The sequence below is a fragment of the Oncorhynchus kisutch genome, linkage group LG16 (assembly GCF_002021735.2).
Source record: "Oncorhynchus kisutch isolate 150728-3 linkage group LG16, Okis_V2, whole genome shotgun sequence".
In the NCBI taxonomy this organism is placed as follows: Eukaryota; Metazoa; Chordata; class Actinopteri; order Salmoniformes; family Salmonidae; genus Oncorhynchus; species Oncorhynchus kisutch.
In genome coordinates, this window is record NC_034189.2 from 26,880,381 (window position 1) to 26,901,456 (window position 21,076).

General features: G+C 42.9%; 1 protein-coding gene and 1 long non-coding RNA gene across 3 annotated transcripts; one reads left to right on the plus strand and one right to left on the minus strand.

Annotated features, from left to right (window-relative positions):
• Nucleotides 1–4,050: 4,050 nt before the first annotated feature.
• Nucleotides 4,051–14,109, minus strand: LOC109906560 (phospholipid scramblase 2-like). Of its 2 annotated transcripts, XM_020504309.2 has the most exons (9): nt 13,513–14,109; nt 13,047–13,148; nt 11,665–11,745; nt 10,710–11,167; nt 10,523–10,565; nt 10,135–10,355; nt 6,136–6,297; nt 5,709–5,870; nt 4,051–5,554 (listed from the first exon to the last, which is right to left on the minus strand). In XM_020504309.2, the coding sequence occupies exons 3-9, from the start codon at nt 11,675–11,677 to the stop codon at nt 5,495–5,497; spliced, it is 1,119 nt and encodes a 372-aa protein (XP_020359898.1). In that variant the 5' UTR covers nt 11,678–11,745; nt 13,047–13,148; nt 13,513–14,109; the 3' UTR covers nt 4,051–5,494. The 2 variants fall into 2 exon arrangements, with proteins under 2 accessions (XP_020359898.1, XP_020359897.1); XM_020504308.2 differs by lacking the exon at nt 13,047–13,148.
• On the plus strand, nt 13,088–21,067 carry LOC109906562 (uncharacterized). The gene is made up of 4 exons (XR_002257418.2): nt 13,088–13,199; nt 20,329–20,513; nt 20,682–20,748; nt 20,824–21,067. It is a non-coding gene; the product is annotated as an uncharacterized LOC109906562 (long non-coding RNA).
• The last annotated feature ends 9 nt before the right edge of the window (nt 21,068–21,076 follow it).

A 21,076-nucleotide genomic window follows, 5' to 3' on the forward strand; every position in this document is an offset into this window, starting at 1 on the left:
ATGATACTTAGATTGACGTACGGATGAGGCAATAGATTCTTAAAGATTAACCACTGCATATGGGAATCGGCTCAATGGAAAATTGTTTTTGTGTGTTCAATGCATGATTATTACAGTTTTGTTTTGTCAATCTCAACTACACAGAGATGTGCTTGGTGTTAAAGAGTGTGTGGTTCAGGGGTTGAATCCCAACCTCCTGAAGACTAGGTTGATGGTTCAAACCTCATTTTGTGCGTTTCCACCACTGTCAATGTCATACAAAATGCATCTGAAGAAGGCCATTGAAGGCCCGAAACATCAATCTTTTAAACTTGATAAATAAAACAACACATTTTTTTATGTTGAGCGAGCGTTGCACCTTTTCCTTTCCCATGATGTTTACACATTTTTAGCTTGCGCCTCAACTCACGTTGGTTGAGCACCCTCTAATTATTTACAGATGTCATACAAACAGAAAGATATACTATACAAAATGCGTGGAGGAGGCAGGAGGGAACTTGGAGGAAAATGCCCTTTTATGAAACGAAACTCTCCTTCACTCGCATGTCATCAGGCAAATTACATTTACAGGGGTGGATCCCAAAATAAATGTGTAAAGTTCAGAGCTACAACTAAATTGTAAAACATCTGGGGGTCCCCGAAGAGAGGTTTGAGAACCACTGCTGTAGATGTCTGCTTAATTGGAAATGACCTCGAAATGTTAAGCACGCTAGTATGCGGTTAGGACTCTATCCCAGCCAAACTTCGAAATTAGCTGAGGTTGGAGATATTCCACACCCTTTTCACCTGTTCTAAACAATAAAATAACCAATCCCATTAGTTTCTGCCCTCAGAACAAGATGGAATAAGACAAACTTCAATCTGCCATTTATTTTGACAGACACTTGAGTGCAGGTGTATTTTTGTCTAACAATACCTTATCATTTGGAAAACACAAATGATACAAAACAGCTTCCATTGCCACAAAATTAAATGATTAACCCATTTTCTTAATGCACACACCGAGCACCATGCATAAACAGTATATAAAGAGTCAAAACCATACTCAACCCATGAACAAATACGAATTACACTAGAACGCTACTTCCTTGATAGTGTTCATGCTGGACACACAAACACTGAATAGTATATTATTGTAGACAGAATAGTACAGTAAATGAAAATACAAACATTGTATATTAAAATGAAACACAGCAAATACAACACTACTTCAATGCTTTATGATAAGAATGGAGAAGTCATCGACAGATACTTTGTACGTCCAAAATGGTTCCCTATTCGCCCAAAAGTAGTGCACTATAACAGGAAACTATTTTGGACACAGACATTTTCACAGTGCAGCTAGAGATAGTTGGATGTAAAGGCACTTTCGTGATCCACAACCCCACCCCGTTGAGGACCACACCCATGTTATTCATCGAGACACACCAATAAGTCAAATGAAGGCTAAAGCTTTGTTCCATGGATGACCGCTCTTGGCGACAACTTCACCACTTATCCACTGAACAGTTTATTTACTCCTCCCAATCACATGGTTACATTCCAATGTACATACTAGTTTACTATTCAGGATTAAGTAATGTACTGTCAATGCATTCTAAATGGTAAGCAAGTGGACATTGAAGCAAAGACATCCCATTCCATTAAACAGCAGTTCATAAGGAAATTGAGTTGAAGTCAGAAGTTTACATACACCTCAGCCAAATGCATTTAAACTCAGTTTTTCACAATTCCTGACATTTAATCCTAGTAAAAATTCCCTGTCATAGGTCACTTACGATCACCACTTTATTGTAAGAATGTGAAATGTCAGAATAATAGTTGAGAGAATTATTTATTTCAGCTTTTATTTCTTTCATCACATTCCCAGTGGGTCAGAAGTTTACATGCAACCAAATACTAATTGAGTGTGTTGCCTTTAAATTGTTTAACTTGGGTCAAATGTTTCGGGTAGCTTTCCACAAGCTTCCCACATTAAGTTCCTCCTGACAGAGCTGGTGTAACTGAGTCAGGTTTGTAGGCCTCCTTGCTCGCACACGCTTTTTCAGTTCTGCCCACAAATGTTCTATAGGATTGAGGTCAGAGCTTTGTGATGGCCACTCCATTACCTTGACTTTGTTGTTCTTAAGCCATTTTGCCACAACTTTGGAAGTTTACGTGGGGTCATTCTCCATTTGTAAGACCCATTTGAGACCAAGCTTTAACTTCCTAACTGATTTCTTGAGATGTTGCTTCAATATATCCACATAATTTTGCTTCCTCATGATACCATCTATTTTGTGAAGTTCACCAGTCCCTCCTGCAGTAAAGCACCCCCACAACATGATGCTGCCACCCCTGTGCTTCACTGTTGGGATGGTATTCTTCAATTGGAAGCCTCCCCCATTTTCCTCCAAACATAATGATGATCATAATGGCCAAACAAGTCCATTTTTGTTTCATCAGACCAGAGGACATTTCTCTAAAAAGTACAATCTTTGTCCCCATGTGCAGTTGCAAATCATAGTCTGGCTTTTTTATGGCGGTTTTGGAGCAGTGGCTTCTTCCTTGCTGAGCAGCCTTTCAGGTTATGTCAATATAGGACTAATTTTACTGTGGATATAGATACTTTTGTACATCTTCACAAGGTCCTTTGCTGTTGTTCTGGGATTGATTTGCACTTTTCGCAAATACGTAAGTACGTTCATCTCTAGGAGACAGCCTTCCTGAGCGGTATGACGGCTGTGTGGTCCCATGATGTATATACTTGCGTAGTATTGTTTGTACAGATGAACCTTCAAGCATTTGGAAATTGCTCCCAAGGATGAACCAGACTTGTGGTCTATAATTTTTTGTCTGAAGTCTTGGCTGATTTCTTTTGATTTTCCCATGTCAAGCAAAAAGGCACTGAGTTTGAAGGTAGGCCTTGAAATACATCCACATGTTCACCTCCAATTGACTCAAATGATGTAAATTAACGGAAACGTCTAACGCCATGACATCATTTTCTGGAATTTTCCAAGCTGTTTAAAGGCACAGTCAATTTAGTGTATGTAAACTTCTGACCCACTGGAATTGTGATACAGTGAATTATAATTGAAATAATATGTCTGTAAACAATTTTTGGAAAAATTACTTATATCATGCACATAGTAGATGTCCTAACCGACTTGCCAAAACTATAGTTTGTTAACAATACATTTGTGGAGTGGTTGAAAAACGAGTTTTAATGACTCCAACTTAAGTGTATGTAAACTTCCGACTTCAACTGTATGCCGGACCAGTGCACTCCCCACAACCTTTGTAAGGTATGCCTTCAATAATATAATAACATGGTTACAAGGGAAAGTAAAGTGTTTCCCTGACTGGGGTTTTCCGGGCTATATGAGGTCAGACATTTAAAGGCGCTGCATGGTCAATCTGACTTTTGAATTGGCCGTGCAGCATTTATGGTGATACAGTATGGCCTCTGCAGAAGTCAGTGCATTCTAACTTATTGTGCTCCACGGAACAGCGCAGAGCTGTTGTGAAGGGAGTTGTCAAGGAAGTGAGTTTGTGTTTATACAGGACCTCCCGCCCTCAACTTCAGTCAACCAGTCATGTCAATATGGAGCCCTCCGCACTGTTACAAAATTTGAGAAACACAAGGCTTTGCAGTGCAGAACTTGATTTGGCCTCTGCATGACTCCACAGGCTCTGCAACAGCGACACACCCTCCATACGAAACCTCTAAGCACATTTTCAGATCAAGCTAAAATGGCCCTATGTTCTTTAACCTCAACTTCCTCCTGTCAGTCTCGCTCTCTGTCATCCGTTGCCCTCATCTCTGTTTTTGTTGTCCTTCCTCAACTTTCCTATATTATTTTCCTCTTTGAGTGCCTCAACTCAGTTTTACTTGTTGTCTATTGGCACAGATCCAACCCCATGGTTTACTCCCATCTCTAGAGGAAGGAGGGCGAGAGAGGAAAAACTGAGTCAGTCCCCAGAGCACCAGTACAAACCATGAACAGTGCACTGTAAACAAAGCTTCAAGGCAGAAAGAGTCATGAGAAAGAGGCAGGGAAAAATAGCCTTGTTGTCCTATACTGTAGTATATTCTTATTTATGGCATGGCAACAAACAATAGAAGAGTCACACATACAGCAGGGGACAAGACAAGGAGCACTTCAGAGTCCATAAACATATCCATCCACAAATATCCCATATTTCATTAGCATGTAAATTTTAGTACAAGCATTCCAAGTCAGAATTAGTCTTCTCCCATTAATGGTCCTTCAAACTACTCTAGTTTTCACCATAAATCATAATACAGGTGTACTTTGTTTGTACGATTATGTACACTACCGTTCAAAACAATAGACTGATGAGTTTCAGAAGAAAGTTCTTTGTTTCTGTCCCTTTTGAGCCTGTAATCGAACCGACAAATGCTGACGCTCCAGATACTAAACTAGTCTAAAGAAGGCCAGTTGTATTGCTTCCTTAAATCAGCACAACAGTTTTCAGCTGTGCTAACATAATTGCAAAAGGATGTTCTAATGATCAATTAGCCTTTTAAAATAATCAACTTGGATTAGCTAACACAACATGCCATTGGAAAACAGGAGGGATGGTTGCTGATAAATGGGCCTCTGTACACCTATGTAGATATTCCATTACAATTCTGCCATTTCCAGCTACAATAGTCATTTACAACATTAACAATGTCTACACTGTATTTCTGATCCATTTGATGCTATTTTAAAATGGACAAAAAAAATTGCTTTTCTTTTAAAAACAAGGATATTTCTAAGTGACCCCAAACTTTTGAATGGTAGTGTATGTGGTCGTCTTAAAAAATCTAATAAAGCAGCTAATACAACCACAGCTGCTACAGTTAGTATAGTAGTGTATTGCAAGTGTTAATCCTATAATCTCTTTAAAAGTACTAGACTAATCATGAAATTACCTAGATTTCTACAGTAATAATTTCATGGCTGGTGAAGTATAGATAGATTAAAAATATACATTTGGCTTACAAATAACATGATGTAAAATATACCATTGCACACAGACTAAACAGAAATCTCAAAGAATATGTAGTTAGGTTAATATATAACTGGTATTTTTCCATTAAGCCTACTGTTCTGAACCCCACATCAATGTTATAGAAAACAAATAGAAAATAGAGATATGACAAAACATACCGTAGATAAACACATTCCATGCAGAGAGTGGAGAAACCCATGAAAGACAACTAAAGCCTATGTCTCATAGCCCAGTTGCTGATTCTTACATTTGGATGGATACACAGAAACAGTCCAGAGAGAGCATTTTGGCTCAAATGTAAGCTCATCATCAGATAAGGCCTCATGTTGTGTTTCACACAAAGAGTCCTGGGATTGGCAGTGTTCTCTAAGCTTTTGAATAAGGAAGGAGTTTCTTATAGATTCTGGAGAAAAAAAATGGAGGTTCCGAACGGGATCGGAAAAACAGACTGCATTGCCTCAAGGGCTCAGTCTTTCTTTCTTTTCCTACGTTATGAGAAGACGGTGTTGCGCTGCTTTGTGTTGCCAACCTTCTCGAAGAACATGAAATCCTGTGAAGAGGACAGAAAATGTCAATTAAATTTCCTCCAACGACTGCTTATCTTATCAGATCAGTTTTTGGCTTTATGCCTGTAAAGCTCTGGAATTAGAAAAACCTAACATTTTCTTGAATATATCTTTATTCAAACAGATGGATGGACTCACGATGAGGAAACAGGTGCCCATGAGCACAGCCTTCATCTTGACGTCCAGGTCCATGGGGAACTGGATGCCAAAGTTGTCCGTGTCGGTGAAGACCTCCTTTATCAGGCCACTCCACTGCTTACTGATGCGGCCGATGGGCTTGCCTCCATCTTTCCCCGTCAGCTACGAGGACGGCAGAAAAGCACATGGGTCAGAGACAAAGATTTCTGGCCACTGCACCTCATCACTACTTCTGAAAGGATTGGATGGGTGTCTAGACAATAAAACGCGCAACTTATCCAATCTTTTCTGGTCTAAAAGAAAAGTCAAATATTAGGTTTGTTCTAGTTAAATAGGACGGTTAACTGATTTCACCCAAAGAAAGAGAAAACTCAAAATTGGCTTCACATTGGACCAGCGCTTTCACCCTCGGTTCATGACCCCTTACCTTGAAGTTGACGTCCCCACAGCAGTTGCAGGCGAAGCAGGGTCCCTCCAGCTTCATTACGGTCTCCTTGTTGGCCCCCTTGATGGAGAACTTGGGCACGCAGGGGTTCCAGTCCTGGGACACATAACCTATGGTGGTGCCAGGCGGGGCTTGGACCTCGAGCTGAGGGACACAACATTTGAAAGGTATTTGACCATGTTTATAATAGGCTTCGGTCTGTACACTGTGGCTTTAAATAGCATGTGCTTGGCTTACTGCAAAGCTCGCTTCAGCAAGTAATATGATCTAATTTGATGAGTGCATTGGTGTCTGATATTGGCGTTAGCAATCACTATCATGACAAAGATAATATGCTTCACATGGTAACTGTGGGGCTGTGCTTGGCCCTCCTTTGTTGAACATAATAAATGGCTCTCTATCCACCGGATGTGTACCAAACTCACTAAAAGTGGCAGTAATAAAGCATCTCTTGAAAAAGCCAAACCTTGACCGAGAAAATATTAAAAAAACTATCGGCCTATATCGAATCTTCCATTCCTCTCAACAATGTTAGAAAAAGCTGTTGCGCAGCAACTCACTGCCTTCCTGAAGACAAACAATGTATACGAAATGCTTCAGTCTGGTTTTTGGAGAGATTTGAAATCCAAATTGGTCTACACGGACAAGTTCTGGCCTGGTTTAGATCTTATCTGTTGGAAAGATATCAGTTTGTCTCTGAATGGTTTCTCCTCTGACAAATAAACTGTAAATGTTGGTGTTCCTCACGGTTACATTTTAGTACCACTATTGTTTTCCCTATATATTTTACCTCTTGGGGATGTCATTCGAAAACATAATGTTAACTTTCACTGGTATGCGGATGACACACAGGTGTACATTTCAATGAAACATGGTGAAGCCCCAAAATTGCCCTCGCTAGGAGCCTGTGTTTCAGACATAAGGAAGTGGATGGCTGCCAACGTTCTACTTTTAAACTCGGACAAAACAGAGATGCTTGTTCTAGGTCCCAAAAAACAAAGATATCTTCTGTTGAATCTGACAATTAATCTTGATGGTTGTACAGTCGTCTCAAATACAACTGTGAAGGACCTCGGCGACCCTCTGGACCCTCAGGAATACCTGGCATGATGACTCTTTGCTGTCCCCAGTCCACCTGGCCGTGCTGCTGCTCCAGTTTCAACTGTTCTGCCTGCGGCTATGGAATCCTGACCTGTTCACCGGACGTGCTACCTGTCCCAGACCTGCTGTTTTCAACTCTCTAGAGACAGCAGGAGTGGTAAAGATACTCTTAATGATCGGCTATGAAAAGCCAACTGACATTAATTCCTGAGGTGCTGACTTGCTGCACCCTCGACAACAACTGTGATTATTTTTATTTCACCATGCTGGTAATTTATGAACATTTGAACATCTTGGCCATTTTCTGTTGTAATCTCCACCCGGCACAACCAGAAGAGGACTGGCCACCCCTCATAGCCTGGTTCCTCTCTAGGTTTCGGCCTTTCTAGGGAGTTCTTCCTAGCCACCGTGCTTCTACACCTGCATTGCTTGCTGTTTGGGGTTTTAGGCTGGGTTTCTGTACAGCACTTTATATCAGCTGATGTACAAAAGGCTATATAAATTAATTTGAGGTCTCCATAGATGCTGAACAATTGTGTGAAACTGCAGTCATAAGGGACCTTCACGTCTCATGGGAATGTTCTGTAGTAGAGGTCTTCACAAATCCACCTGTACACAAATACCAGAGACCCAATCCGGGACACGAACGGTTCCAGAATTCTAAATATCAACACAGGTCTGCGTCACATCTGATATGATGGTCATGGGTCTCTGGTATGTGTAATTATAACTGACTCATCCAGAAGGACCTATACAGATCCGAACGCAACTGCTGCTGAAATTGTACCACTTATGCTGCTGCTATTTGCTTTTCACGAGAGTGGCACGTGTAGCTTGTTGTTGTTGGCCAATCATACTGTAAGTCAAAGCGACAATGGTCTATCAAATCAAATTTATTTGTCACATACACATGGTTAGCAGATGTTAATGCGAGTGTAGCAAAATGCTTGTGCTTCTAGTTCCGACAATGCAGTAATAACCAACGAGTAATCTAACTAACAATTCCAAAACTACTACCTTATACACACAAGTGTAAAGGGCTAAAGAATATGTACATAAAGATGCATGAATGAGTGATGGTACAGAGCGGCATAGGCAAGATGCAGTAGATGGTATCGAGTACAGTATATACATATGAGATGAGTATGTAAACAAAGTGGCATAGTTTAAAGTGGCTAGTGATACATGTATTACATAAAGATGCAGTAGATTATATAGAGTACAGTATATACGTATACATATGAGATGAATAATGTAGGGTATGTAAACATTATATTAAGTAGCATTGTTTAAAGTGGCTAGTGATATATTTTACATCAATTCCCATCAATTCCCATTATTAAAGTGGCTGGAGTTGAGTCAGTATGTTGGCAGCAGCCACTCAATGTTAGTGGTGGCTGTTTAACAGTCTGATGGCCTTGAGATAGAAGCTGTTTTTCAGTCTCTCGGTCCCAGCTTTGATGCACCTGTACTGACCTCGCCTTCTGGATGATAGCGGGGTGAACAGGCAGTGGCTCGGGTGGTTGTTGTCCTTGATGATCTTTATGGCCTTCCTGTGACATCGGGTGGTGTAGGTGTCCTGGAGGGCAGGTAGTTTGCCCCCGGTGATATGCGTTGTGCAGACCTCACTACCCTCTGGAGAGCCTTACGGTTGTGGGCGGAGCAGTTGCCGTACCAGGCGGTGATACAGCCCGACAGGATGCTCTCGATTATGCATCTGTAGAAGTTTGTGAGTGCTTTTGGTGACAAGCCGAATTTCTTCAGCCTCCTGAGGTTGAAGAGGCGCTGCTGCGCCTTCTTCATGATGCCGTCTGTGTGGGTGGACCAATTCAGTTTGTCTGTGATGTGTACGCCGAGGAATAATAGCAGAGCCTCCGTGTGCATCAAAAGGGAGGAGATATCTAATCAATGGAAGGTAGAATTAAAAGTTAAAGGATAAGGATAGGCTACAATAACCAAGAGCCAACAGGTAGGCTGCTTCTTTATATTCCGAATGGAGTTGTTGTTTGTAACTGTGTGGGGCGAGAAAGCTCATGCAGCCTCAGTTAGCCCAGCTAGCTAGATAGCTTGGTTAACTAGCTCGGTTAACTAGCTTCCCCCGGTTTGATGCAGTCAAGACAGGTACTACGTGATCATATTCGATGACAAATAACCTAGCTATAGCAGCTATTAGTCAACTATAGCACTAGTCTCTCCTCCCTGTTCCCCATGTTACTCAGTCACACTCAAAGTAGACTAGACACATACAGCACAGCCCGTACTAAAGCACACCTCTCGCTACCTTGCGCTTTATCAGCTCTGGTTAATAAAGTAGCTTAAAAATTGTCCCCAGGTTAGTTTAGAACAGGTCTCTCTCTATATTTAACATTTTTATATTGGGTCCAGATGGAAAAGCCCAAGGTCCATTTTGGTATGGGTCCAACTGTTTGGACCCGTGAAGGCCACTATACTGTAGGCAGGCTGCCAGCAAACGTGAGTCAATAGAGACAGCATAAAGGTGAAGTGATGGCACCAGATCAAGACCGTCTGGGAGATGGGTCAGACTGACAAAGGACCATTCAGTGTCATTCATAACTCTTTACAAAGCACGGTCTAGGGAGTTTGTAGGACAGTCCAAAATGGCTTGCAGTACAACAGTTTGCATGCATTTATTACCAGCATTAACTTAGCATTAGCATCATTAATCTGTAATTCATACAGTTGTATGGCAATGCTAATGCTAACCTGATAAACCAATTGCATTTAGGTGACCTGTCCCTTTACTCCTCTAACACATTACGACTCAGTATGATGATTTTATATTGTTTTTCCTGATTTGTGTCCCGTTTACATAGTCAAAGCAGTCAAATATTTGTCACAGGGTTCAGTGCCCCATCGTACCTCTTGCAGGCAGCAGGGGCACCAGCAGGAGGCACAGCGGAAGGGTCGTATGAGGCGGATGACCTCGCGGTCCATGTTGTCCTTGATCTTCATGTCAAAGCTACGCAGGGCACCGCAGCAGTTGCGTGTGCAGCAGTCGTTCTTCTCCTTGGCCTTGTAGATCTTCTGACCCAGGCTGTTCTTGATCTCGTACTGGTTGTTGGTCTCAAAGCCAATGAACGCTGAGGAGAGGGGAACAGAGGGAGAAGGAAGAGGGGATGGTGAGAGGACAGAAATGCAGGAACGTAAACATGAAAACAGTAGGTCGGTGTTGGTCACTTTCTTCTCATGATTTATTGATTTTTACCATGCCTTTACTTCTGTTCTCAGATAAGACTAGCAAGCTCACCTTCCAGCAACTCCACTTTTTGGTGTATAAGGATCTGGTCAATCTGAAACACACACAGAAGAGAGTGTGAGAGATATGGAGAAAGAGAGCGCATGGAAGAAAAACAAAGATTACACAGTGATAACAGATGATGTTTGTGAAAGTGTACTTGACAGCATGTTGTGCTACTCTTCCCAAGCAAACCTACCTGTGTTAGGTACTCCAGACCAGGTGGAACTCCAACAGGCACAACTGCTGCAGGGGCTGGGGAGATGGCTGCAGGAGGGCCCGAGTTAGGTGCACCGTATTCAGGCCCAGGCATGGGACCACCATACCCTGGGCTGGGGCCCATCTGAGGTGCACCGTATCTGGGCCCAGGCATGGGACCACCATAGCCTGGGCTGGGGCCCATCTGAGGTGCACCGTACTCGGGCCCAGGCATGGGACCACCATAGCCTGGGCTGGGGCCCATTTGAGGTACCCCATATTCGGGCATGGGCACAGGCTGGTACATCACAGGCTGGCCTGGGTGGGGTTGCTGTTGGTTGTAGCCCATATGGAAGCCAACCGGTGGGGGAGCATGGTTAGGCTCACCATACCCACCATGAGGAACAGGGTAGGGTGCCGTGGAGTAACTTCCAGGACCCTGGTGAGGGGATGGGTAACCTATAGGAGGAAATACAAACAGTGGGTATCATAAATATATTCATATTGACAAAAATCTACATATGTATATTGAGTTATGGATGCAAATATGTGGGGAGCTTGAACTGGTGTTATTAAGGCTCATGATGTGCATTGGAGATCTGCATTAAGGAAATAACTGTTTGCATAACAAAAGGAGGGCCATATTGATAAACACCAACGGATTCCAAAACACTGCACCACTCATTCAATGGAAACTGCAAGGAAGAAAAGTTCTTTAAAAATCAGTCAAACATGGTCCGAGCTCATTTTCCACGTCATTATCCGAATAATCTTCAAAGCTTACATCAACATAGTCAGCCTTTTACATGCCAAGCCAAGCTCTGGTTTCAAATTCCTATCTCGAATACATTGGAATAATAGCATTATACAAATCCTCGTGGTGAAATACCAAGGGGCAAACAGCAACCCCAGTATAATATGATATCAACATCAACAGTGGTGTAGAAGCCATTTACCTGGGGCTGACATGGTCACTTAGTTAGTGGACGCACAGTGGATAGCAGGAGGACTTCCTCTCTTGTCCACTCCCGTAGTCTCTATGGAGACAAAAATAAAATGGTCATGGGCTGTAAAAAATTTTACAAAACAGAGCGGAGAGAACAGGGTTGTTGTGAATGAGAGAGAGAACGACACTAAAACATGTCCACCATTCCAAACAATCCATTCACAATAAGACTGCTATAAAATCAAAAACGTTCTCCTTTCACATTATCCAACATAAAATCTGAAACGTGCATCAATGCATGTGGATATGCAACTTGTTTGATACACACACACACACACACACAATACAGCACAGCCAATAAGCATTTCAGTTGATTTTGCTTTGAGATGTATAGAGGATGTGGGCTAAGTCAGGGGTCAGAGCTAAGTCAGGGATGTGAGCTAAGTCAGGGGTCAGAGCTAAGTCAGGGATGTGAGCTAAGTCAGGGATGTGAGCTAAGTCAGGGATGTGAGCTAAGTCAGGGGTCAGAGCTAAGTCAGGGATGTGGGCTAAGTCAGGGGTCAGAGCTAAGTCAGGGATGTGAGCTAAGTCAGGGGTCAGAGCTAAGTCAGGGATGTGAGCTAAGTCAGGGGTCAGAGCTAAGTCAGGGATGTGGGCTAAGTCAGGGGTCAGAGCTAAGTCAGGGATGTGAGCTAAGTCAGGGGTCAGAGCTAAGTCAGGGGTCAGAGCTAAGTCAGGGGTCTGAGCTAAGTCAGGGATGTGAGCTAAGTCAGGGATGTGAGCTAAGTCAGGGGTCAGAGCTAAGTCAGGGATGTGAGCTAAGTCAGGGGTCAGAGCTAAGTCAGGGATGTGGGCTAAGTCAGGGGTCAGAGCTAAGTCAGGGATGTGAACTAAGTCAGGGGTCAGAGCTAAGTCAGGGATGTAAGCTAAGTCAGGGGTCAGAGCTAAGTCAGGGATGTGAGCTAAGTCAGGGGTCAGAGCTAAGTCAGGGATGTGGGCTAAGTCAGGGGTCAGAGCTAAGTCAGGGATGTGAGCTAAGTCAGGGGTCAGAGCTAAGTCAGGGATGTGAGCTAAGTCAGGGGTCAGAGCTAAGTCAGGGATGTGAGCTAAGTCAGGGGTCAGAGCTAAGTCAGGGGTGTGAACTAAGTCAGGGGTCAGAGCTAAATCAGGGATGTGAGCTAAGTCAGGGGTCAGGCATTTTCCACTTTGTATATTATTCCAGTCACATACATTGAGTTAACTAGTTATTTTCACAATACAGTAATCCAGGATCCAAAGTAACCATTTTATAAACATGGTTTTAGATGATTCAGAGTATATATTCCAAGCACAATAACCTTGAATTACGAGCCCTACCAATCCTCTCTGTGGGTTTGTTTCTTGTCATCATACCTGAGACAGAAGAGGAAGCGACAACCCACTCGTTGTTGTTTTCTGGTTCAATGAATGTCAATGAACTAAGTAGACCAGACCCAACGGTTCTTGCATTGGTGTCTATGGGAGACACACGCAGTTAAGTGGACCAGAACTGACCTTTTTGTTATGGTAAACGATCTTAATTTACCCACTATCTTTGATCATACCTCACTGTCATCATTCAATGGGGATGGGTAAATAATATTGAATAGCCTATAACAGGATAATACATTCATCTTTTACTAAGCATCCATAAATAAACACTGTAGAATAGGCTAGGTTTCCCACTGCTCAATATCACTACAAACACTCTAAAATAAAAAAAATTGTGGCCTAATGTTTTCAATCAGGTTGAATTAAATAACAACTTTTCTGGCCTGTTGCTGTGTGTTTTCTTTAGTTTCGTGAAAGTAATGGAAGGAAGATGGCAGGAATCTCTTACCTTTCCTTAAACCAAAAAGGAATTGCTTGTTGTTTCTTGACCAGAAGAACCGAGGAGAACGTGAAGAATCCTACTTGCTTTGACGGTCTTATTTGCCTATCAGTAAACTAATGTAGCAGGCGTAAAATTAACGATCGGCTAAACAACTTGTCTTTGTATCATACGAAAACTACAAGCGTTGCTGTTATTTCGGTGTAGTTTGTGCATAATCTCCGCCCCTTTACTGGCTGTCACAAGATTTATCTAATTGTGGATACACCGGTTTACGGAATTTAAGCCAAGAGGGTAGTTAAATATAGGCAAATACTTCTATGTGATAGAAATGACACTGTGAACGGCCCGACAACTTTCAGCAGACAATAATATTTTCTGGAAGTGCACATCTGTATTAATGCGCACTGTAAAGTTCAACGTTATGGCGACGCTCTTCCGACAGCTGCTACGATGTAGCCCTGGACTAACTAAAATGTACGGTAGTGCGAATCCTCATCATAATAGGTGAAACATTTTTTACAGCGAAAGCAATTTGATTCCTTCAGAATCCTATCAAAATTAAGTCGACGTGTAGTTGTTACATTTCGACCGGTTTTCATTAAGCTACTACGTCATGTTCATTTTTGGAACTTTGACGTCGAAGCAATATCCACCCACAAGAGGACGATGTCGACTTATTTAAGGGCTGTTAAATCTTACACCCACTAAACAGTTGACTCAATGATTTATACATGCATAGTTTTAAATGAAATTTTGTGAGCTAAACATACAAATAAAAAATGACAAAATATATTAAAACATTTAACCTAAAGTATACTTTTTTAGAGATTGCTAATGTTACGGTCCCCACTACAACAACACAGTTATTTAAATACATTGACAAAGCAAAAACAAGTTATTATAATTTTTTTGCTAATTTAAGAAGCATTAAAAAAAATGAAATATCACAGTTACATAAGTATTCAGACCCTTTACTCAGTATTTTGTTGAAGGATCTTTGGCAGCAATTACAGCCTTGAGGCTTCTTGGGTATGATGCTACAAGATTGGCACGCCTGTATTTGGGTAGTTTCTCCCATTATTCTCTGCAGATCCTCTCAAGCTCTGTTAAGTTGGATGGGGAGCGTTGCTGCACAGCTGTTTTCAGGTCTCTCCAGAGATGTTCGATCGGGTTCATGGACATTCAGAGACTTGTCTCGAAGCCACTTCTGCATTGTCTTGGCTGTGTGCTTAGGGTTGTTGTCCTGTTGGAAGGTGAAACTTCGCCCCAGTCTGAAGTCCTGAGCCCTCTGGAGCAGGTTTTTATCAAGGATCCTCGATCCTGACTAGTCTCCCAGTCCCTGCCGCTGAAAAACACCCCCACACCATGATGCTGCCACCACCATGCTTCACAGTAGGGATGGTGACAGGATTCCTCCTGACATGATGCTTGGCATTCAGGCCAAAGAGTTTAATCTTGATTTCATCAGGCCAGAGAATCTTGTTTCTCATGGTCTGAGAGTCTAGGTGCCTTTTGGCAAACTCCAAGCGGGCTGTCATGTGCCTTTTATTGAGGAGTAGCTTCTTCCTGGCCACTCTACCATAAAGGCCTGATTGGAGGTGTGCTGCAGAAATGGTTGTACTTCTGGAAGGTTTTTGCTCTGACATGCACTGTCAACTGTGGAACCTTACATAGACAGGCGTGTGCCTTTCCAAATCATGTCAAATCAATTGGATCTACCACAGGTGGACTTCAATCAAGTTGTAGGAACATCTCAAGGATGATCAATGGAAACAATAAGGCTGTAACGTAACAAAATGTGGAAAAAGTCAAGGGGTCTGAATACATTCCAAAGCCACTGTATGTAGCCCAAATACTGTAGTTGGCCTATTACCTAGAACATATTAGTTATTGTGTATAATAATAATGTCCAGTAATACTTTGTCTCACGTTGACTCATCTTGGATTTCATTATCAGTGATATTGAGAGCAGAAACATGCATGCTCTGTAATATATCAGCTCTTGGTCTAAATTTGGCACACACTGTCATGCTGGATACTTATAGAGCAGCAGACGGGGGGTGGGGAAGCATGGGGAAGTCATGCTGGACACACACTTACAGTAAAACACAGACATTTGGGTGGAAGAGTTGATCTGAGTCGAGCACGGGTCAACCACACACACACACATAGACACACTGGTAGTGACAAGCGATACCCCACGTTGTGTCTCCATAGCTCTGTGATAAGTAAGGTAATAGTATGCCCCTGGTAGTATGCCCCTGTTAACATACTACCAGGTGGGCCTATCAGGGACCACATTCAGTAGGCAGGGCCGTTGGTTTATTTTTGCATGGAGATCAATCAGCACTTGTTCTAGAGTCTATGTTTGGTGGTTCGAGCGGCCCCAGAATATAAATACTTGAGACATGGTCAGGAAAAGAGGAAAAGTGAAAACGTGTCAGACCTTCCGTACGCTCCATGCAAGGCCCTTTGGCCCCCTATCTTCCCATTGTTTCATATTTCTGTGTATGGGGGTAGAGTGTGTGCGTGGTTGGAGGTCACAATCCGATGCTGAAATTAAGCGAGACAAGGTCGTCAGGTTTTCCAGTTGGCCACACACACAGCATAGACTGACCTGATGCTGTCACTGCCTACCTGCCTCCCTGCCTGCCCGCCTGCCCGCCCGCCCGCCCGCCTGCCCTATGATTGAGAACAGGACATAACATTTACTTTTTGGTCCACCAGCCACTGTGGTTAGTAGGTTTAAATATCTACCAAACATTTACATTTTTTACCAGACAAAATATATATTTTGTTGCTCAAATTACTGCAACAAAACACACAAAAAAATGGCTGAGCATGCTTTGTAATGTTTCTAAAACAAGAAATATCATTACTAGTAAGAAGTAATGTAAATTCTATCATAAATGGGACTGGTGAAGTTATGTCACGCATGTAACTAACAAAATGTGGAAATGTCTGCTCTACTCAAAAATACAACCAACTAATTGCAGCATTCCATTCCAAAAATGGAAGAGGAAAGGGGAGAAAGTAAGGAAGTTGTCTGTCGGCCCAGCATTAAAGACCAAAATTGGCTAAAGAAAATGTTGATAAATAGAAAAGTATACCAGTCTCGTATAAGGACCAAAAATGTATATCTGTCCCATATAGATGACAAAATAGTTGGGAAGAGATTTCCGATGTACCGATTCCATGGCACATGGTTTATGAACTGATCCTCAAAACAACGCTGTGTTCAAAATTATTGCAACTAATAGAATGTTATACAGTACCAGTCAAAAGTTTGGACACACCGAGCCTGCCTGCCGTTCTGTACCTGCCTGACTCTGACCCGTTTACAAACCTCTGCCTGTCCTGACCCCGGGCCTGTCTGCTGTTCTGTACCTTATTGACTCTGTCCTGGATTATGGACCTCTGCCTGCCTTTGACCTGTCTTTTGCCTGCCCCCTGTTTGGGTCAATAAACATCTGTGACTTTAGCTGTCTGCATCTGAGTATTATCCTGAGTTCTGATACATTCCAAGCCATCTCAATTGGGATGAGGTCGGGTGATTGTGGAGGCCAGGTCAACTGATGCAGCACCCCATCACTCTCCTTCTTGGTCAAATAGCCCTTGCATGGCCTGGAGGTGTGTTGGGTCATTGTCCTGTTGAAAAACAAATGATAAGTGCAAACCAGATGGGATGGCGTATCGCTGCAGAATGCTGTGGTAGCCATGCTGGTTAAGTGTGCCTTGAATTCTAAATAAATCACTGACAGTGTCACCATTAAAGCACCGTCACACCTCCTCCTCCATGCTTCTTGGTGGGAACCACACATGCAGAGATCATCCGTTCACCTACTCTGCGTCTCACAAAGACCCGGCGGTTAGAACCATAAATCTCATATTTGGACTCATCAGACCAAATGACAGATTTCCACTGGTCTAATGTCCATTGCTTGTGTTTTATGGCCCAAGCAAGTCTCTTCTTATTATTGGTGTCCTGTAGTAGTGGTTTCTTTGCAGCAATTCGACGGAAGGCCTGATTCACGCAGTCTCCTCTGAACAGTTGATGTTGATATGTGTCAGTTACTTGAACTCTGTGAAGCATTTATTTGGGCTGCAATTTCTGAGGCTGGTAACTCTAATGAGTTTATCCTCTGCAGCAAAGGTAACTTTGGGTCTTCCTTTCCTGTGGCGGTCTTCATGAGAGACAGTTTCATCATAGTGCTTGATGGTTTTTGTGACTGCACTTGCAGCAACATTCAAAGTTCTTGATATTTTCCGTATTGACTGACCTTCGTGTCTTTAAGTAATGATGGATTGTCATTTCTCTTTGCTTCTTTGAGAAGTTCTTGCCATTATATAGACATGGTCTTTACCAAACAGGGTTTTCTTCAATACACCACCCCTACCTTGTCACAACACAACTGATTGGCTCAAACGCATTAAGAAGGAAAGAAATTCCACAAATTCACTTTTAACAACAAGTACACTTTTGGTAGCCCTCCTTTCATTGACTTTGTGTTTTTCCAACTAGTATGTTTTTGGATATCAGAATTTGAGCTATTTCAGTATATTTTAATTGTGTTACTTATTCAGCAACTCATCAAGTGAACAATAGAATGATACTCATCCTCTATAAGAAGTTGATCAATTGTTAAATATCACAATGTGTTGAATGCGTTTCACAGGGATGCTGAACCATGTTGACTCTAATGCGTTCCACAGGGATGCTGAACCATGTTGACTCTAATGCGTTCCACAGGGATGCTGAACCATGTTGACTCTAATGCGTTCCACAGGGATGGTGAACCATGTTGACTCTTATGCGTTCCACAGGGATGCTGAACCATGTTGACTCTAATGCGTTCCACAGGGATGCTGAACCATGTTGACTCTAATGCGTTCCACAGGGATGCTGAACCATGTTGACTCTAATGCGTTCCACAGGGATGCTGAACCATGTTGACTCTAATGCGTTCCACAGGGATGCTGAACCATGTTGACTCTAATGCGTTCCACAGGGATGCTGAACCATGTTGACTCTAATGCGTTCCACAGGGATGCTGAACCATGTTGACTCTAATGCGTTCCACAGGGATGCTGAACCATGTTGACTCTAATGCGTTCCACAGGGATGCTGAACCATGTTGACTCTAATGCGTTCCACAGGGATGCTGAACCATGTTGACTCTAATGCATTCCACAGGGATGCTGAACCATGTTGATTCTAATGCGTTCCACAGGGATGCTGAACCATGTTGACTCTAATGCGTTCCACAGGGATGCTGAACCATGTTGGCTCTAATGCGTTCCACAGGGATGCTGAACCATGTTGACTCCAATGCGTTCCACAGGGATGCTGAACCATGTTGACTCTAATGCGTTCCACAGGGATGCTGAACCATGTTGACTCTAATGCGTTCCACAGGGATGCTGAACCATGTTGACTCTAATGCGTTCCACAGGGATGCTGAACCATGTTGACTCTAATGCGTTCCACAGGGATGCTGAACCATGTTGACTCTAATGCGTTCCACAGGGATGCTGAACCATGTTGACTCTAATGCGTTCCACATGGATGCTGAACCATGTTGACTCTAATGCGTTCCACAGGGATGCTGAACCATGTTGACTCTAATGCGTTCCACAGGGATGGTGAACCATGTTGACTCTTATGCGTTCCACAGGGATGCTGAACCATGTTGACTCTAATGCGTTCCACAGGGATGCTGAACCATGTTGACTCTAATGCGTTCCACAGGGATGCTGAACCATGTTGACTCTAATGCGTTCCACAGGGATGCTGAACCATGTTGACTCTAATGCGTTCCACAGGGATGCTGAACCATGTTGACTCTAATGCGTTCCACAGGGATGCTGAACCATGTTGACTCTAATGCGTTCCACAGGGATGCTGAACCATGTTGACTCTAATGCGTTCCACAGGGATGCTGAACCATGTTGACTCTAATGCGTTCCACAGGGATGCTGAACCATGTTGACTCTAATGCGTTCCACAGGGATGCTGAACCATGTTGACTCTAATGCATTCCACAGGGATGCTGAACCATGTTGATTCTAATGCGTTCCACAGGGATGCTGAACCATGTTGACTCTAATGCGTTCCACAGGGATGCTGAACCATGTTGGCTCTAATGCGTTCCACAGGGATGCTGAACCATGTTGACTCCAATGCGTTCCACAGGGATGCTGAACCATGTTGACTCTAATGCGTTCCACAGGGATGCTGAACCATGTTGACTCTAATGCGTTCCACATGGATGCTGAACCATGTTGACTCTAATGCGTTCCACAGGGATGCTGAACCATGTTGACTCTAATGCGTTCCACAGGGATGCTGACTCTAATGCGTTCCACAGGGATGCTGAACCATGTTGACTCTAATGCGTTCCACAGGGATGCTGAACCATGTTGACTCTAATGCGTTCCACAGGGATGCTGGCCCATGTTGACTCCAATACTTCCCACAGTTGTGTCAAGTTGGCTGGATGTCCTTTGGGTGGTGGACCATTCTTGATACACACTGGAAACTGTTGACACACTGAACCCGGTGTGCCTAGCACCTACTACCATACCCCGTTCAAAGCCACTTAAACTTGACCCATTCACCCTCTGAATGGCACATATACACAATCCATGTCTTGTGGTGTCAATGCTTAAAAATCCTTCTTTAACCCATCTCCTCCACTTCATTTACAGTGATTGAAGTGGATTGTTCCTAATGTTTTGTACACTTAGTGTAGATCAATAGTATTATATGAACTATCGTTATTTCATGCGGTGTGATTGAACATGTCCTCCCTGTCTCCTCAGGATGTGAATTGGCTGGACCAAGAGTTCTTCCCACACCTGTCTGAGCTCTCTGACCTCACCTTCCTTTCCCCACTGGGAGACAACCCCGGGACTGGGAAGAATGCCACCTTCAACGCCCCTCGGTAACACATCCCTGACCCCATGGAACATATCTCCACCCATCATGGCAAACCCAAGGACAAGAGGTGAGACAATCGAGGAGTGGGCGATAATGTAACATTGAGACCAGGAGTAGCCACTGATGTAAGTGTAACAATATTGCAGTGCTGTGAAATGCACATAATTTTAGCCACCAAACAAGTCCAGTCTGCATGATTTAATATCTTTCTCTTTGATTTGATCTTTCACTCCAGAAGGAAGGCAATAATTCCTCTGGATTCTATTGGAAGCACCCTTACATCCAACCAGCAGAGCAGAAAGGTGAGAATACAGAACAGGAAGGACTGACCATCCTTTACTGGTGAACTGGCTTATTTGTATCCATTTGTGTTGCAGGATGAACCAGAAGACTACTGGGAATGACTGAATTATCTCCACTCATCCAATGCTGACTTTACAGTTCAAATCAGAATTCATTGTGAATGTTAGTTGGTTGTTTTGTAAAGATGAATTCCCACAAATAGGTTTGAAAGCATGTTAATATTTATTTATATTTAAGATATTTAACCTGCTTAGATGTTAGGGACTGAACACCCTCTAGTGGTTGTGTATGTACAAGGACAAACATCCTGTGTGCCTAACATCAATA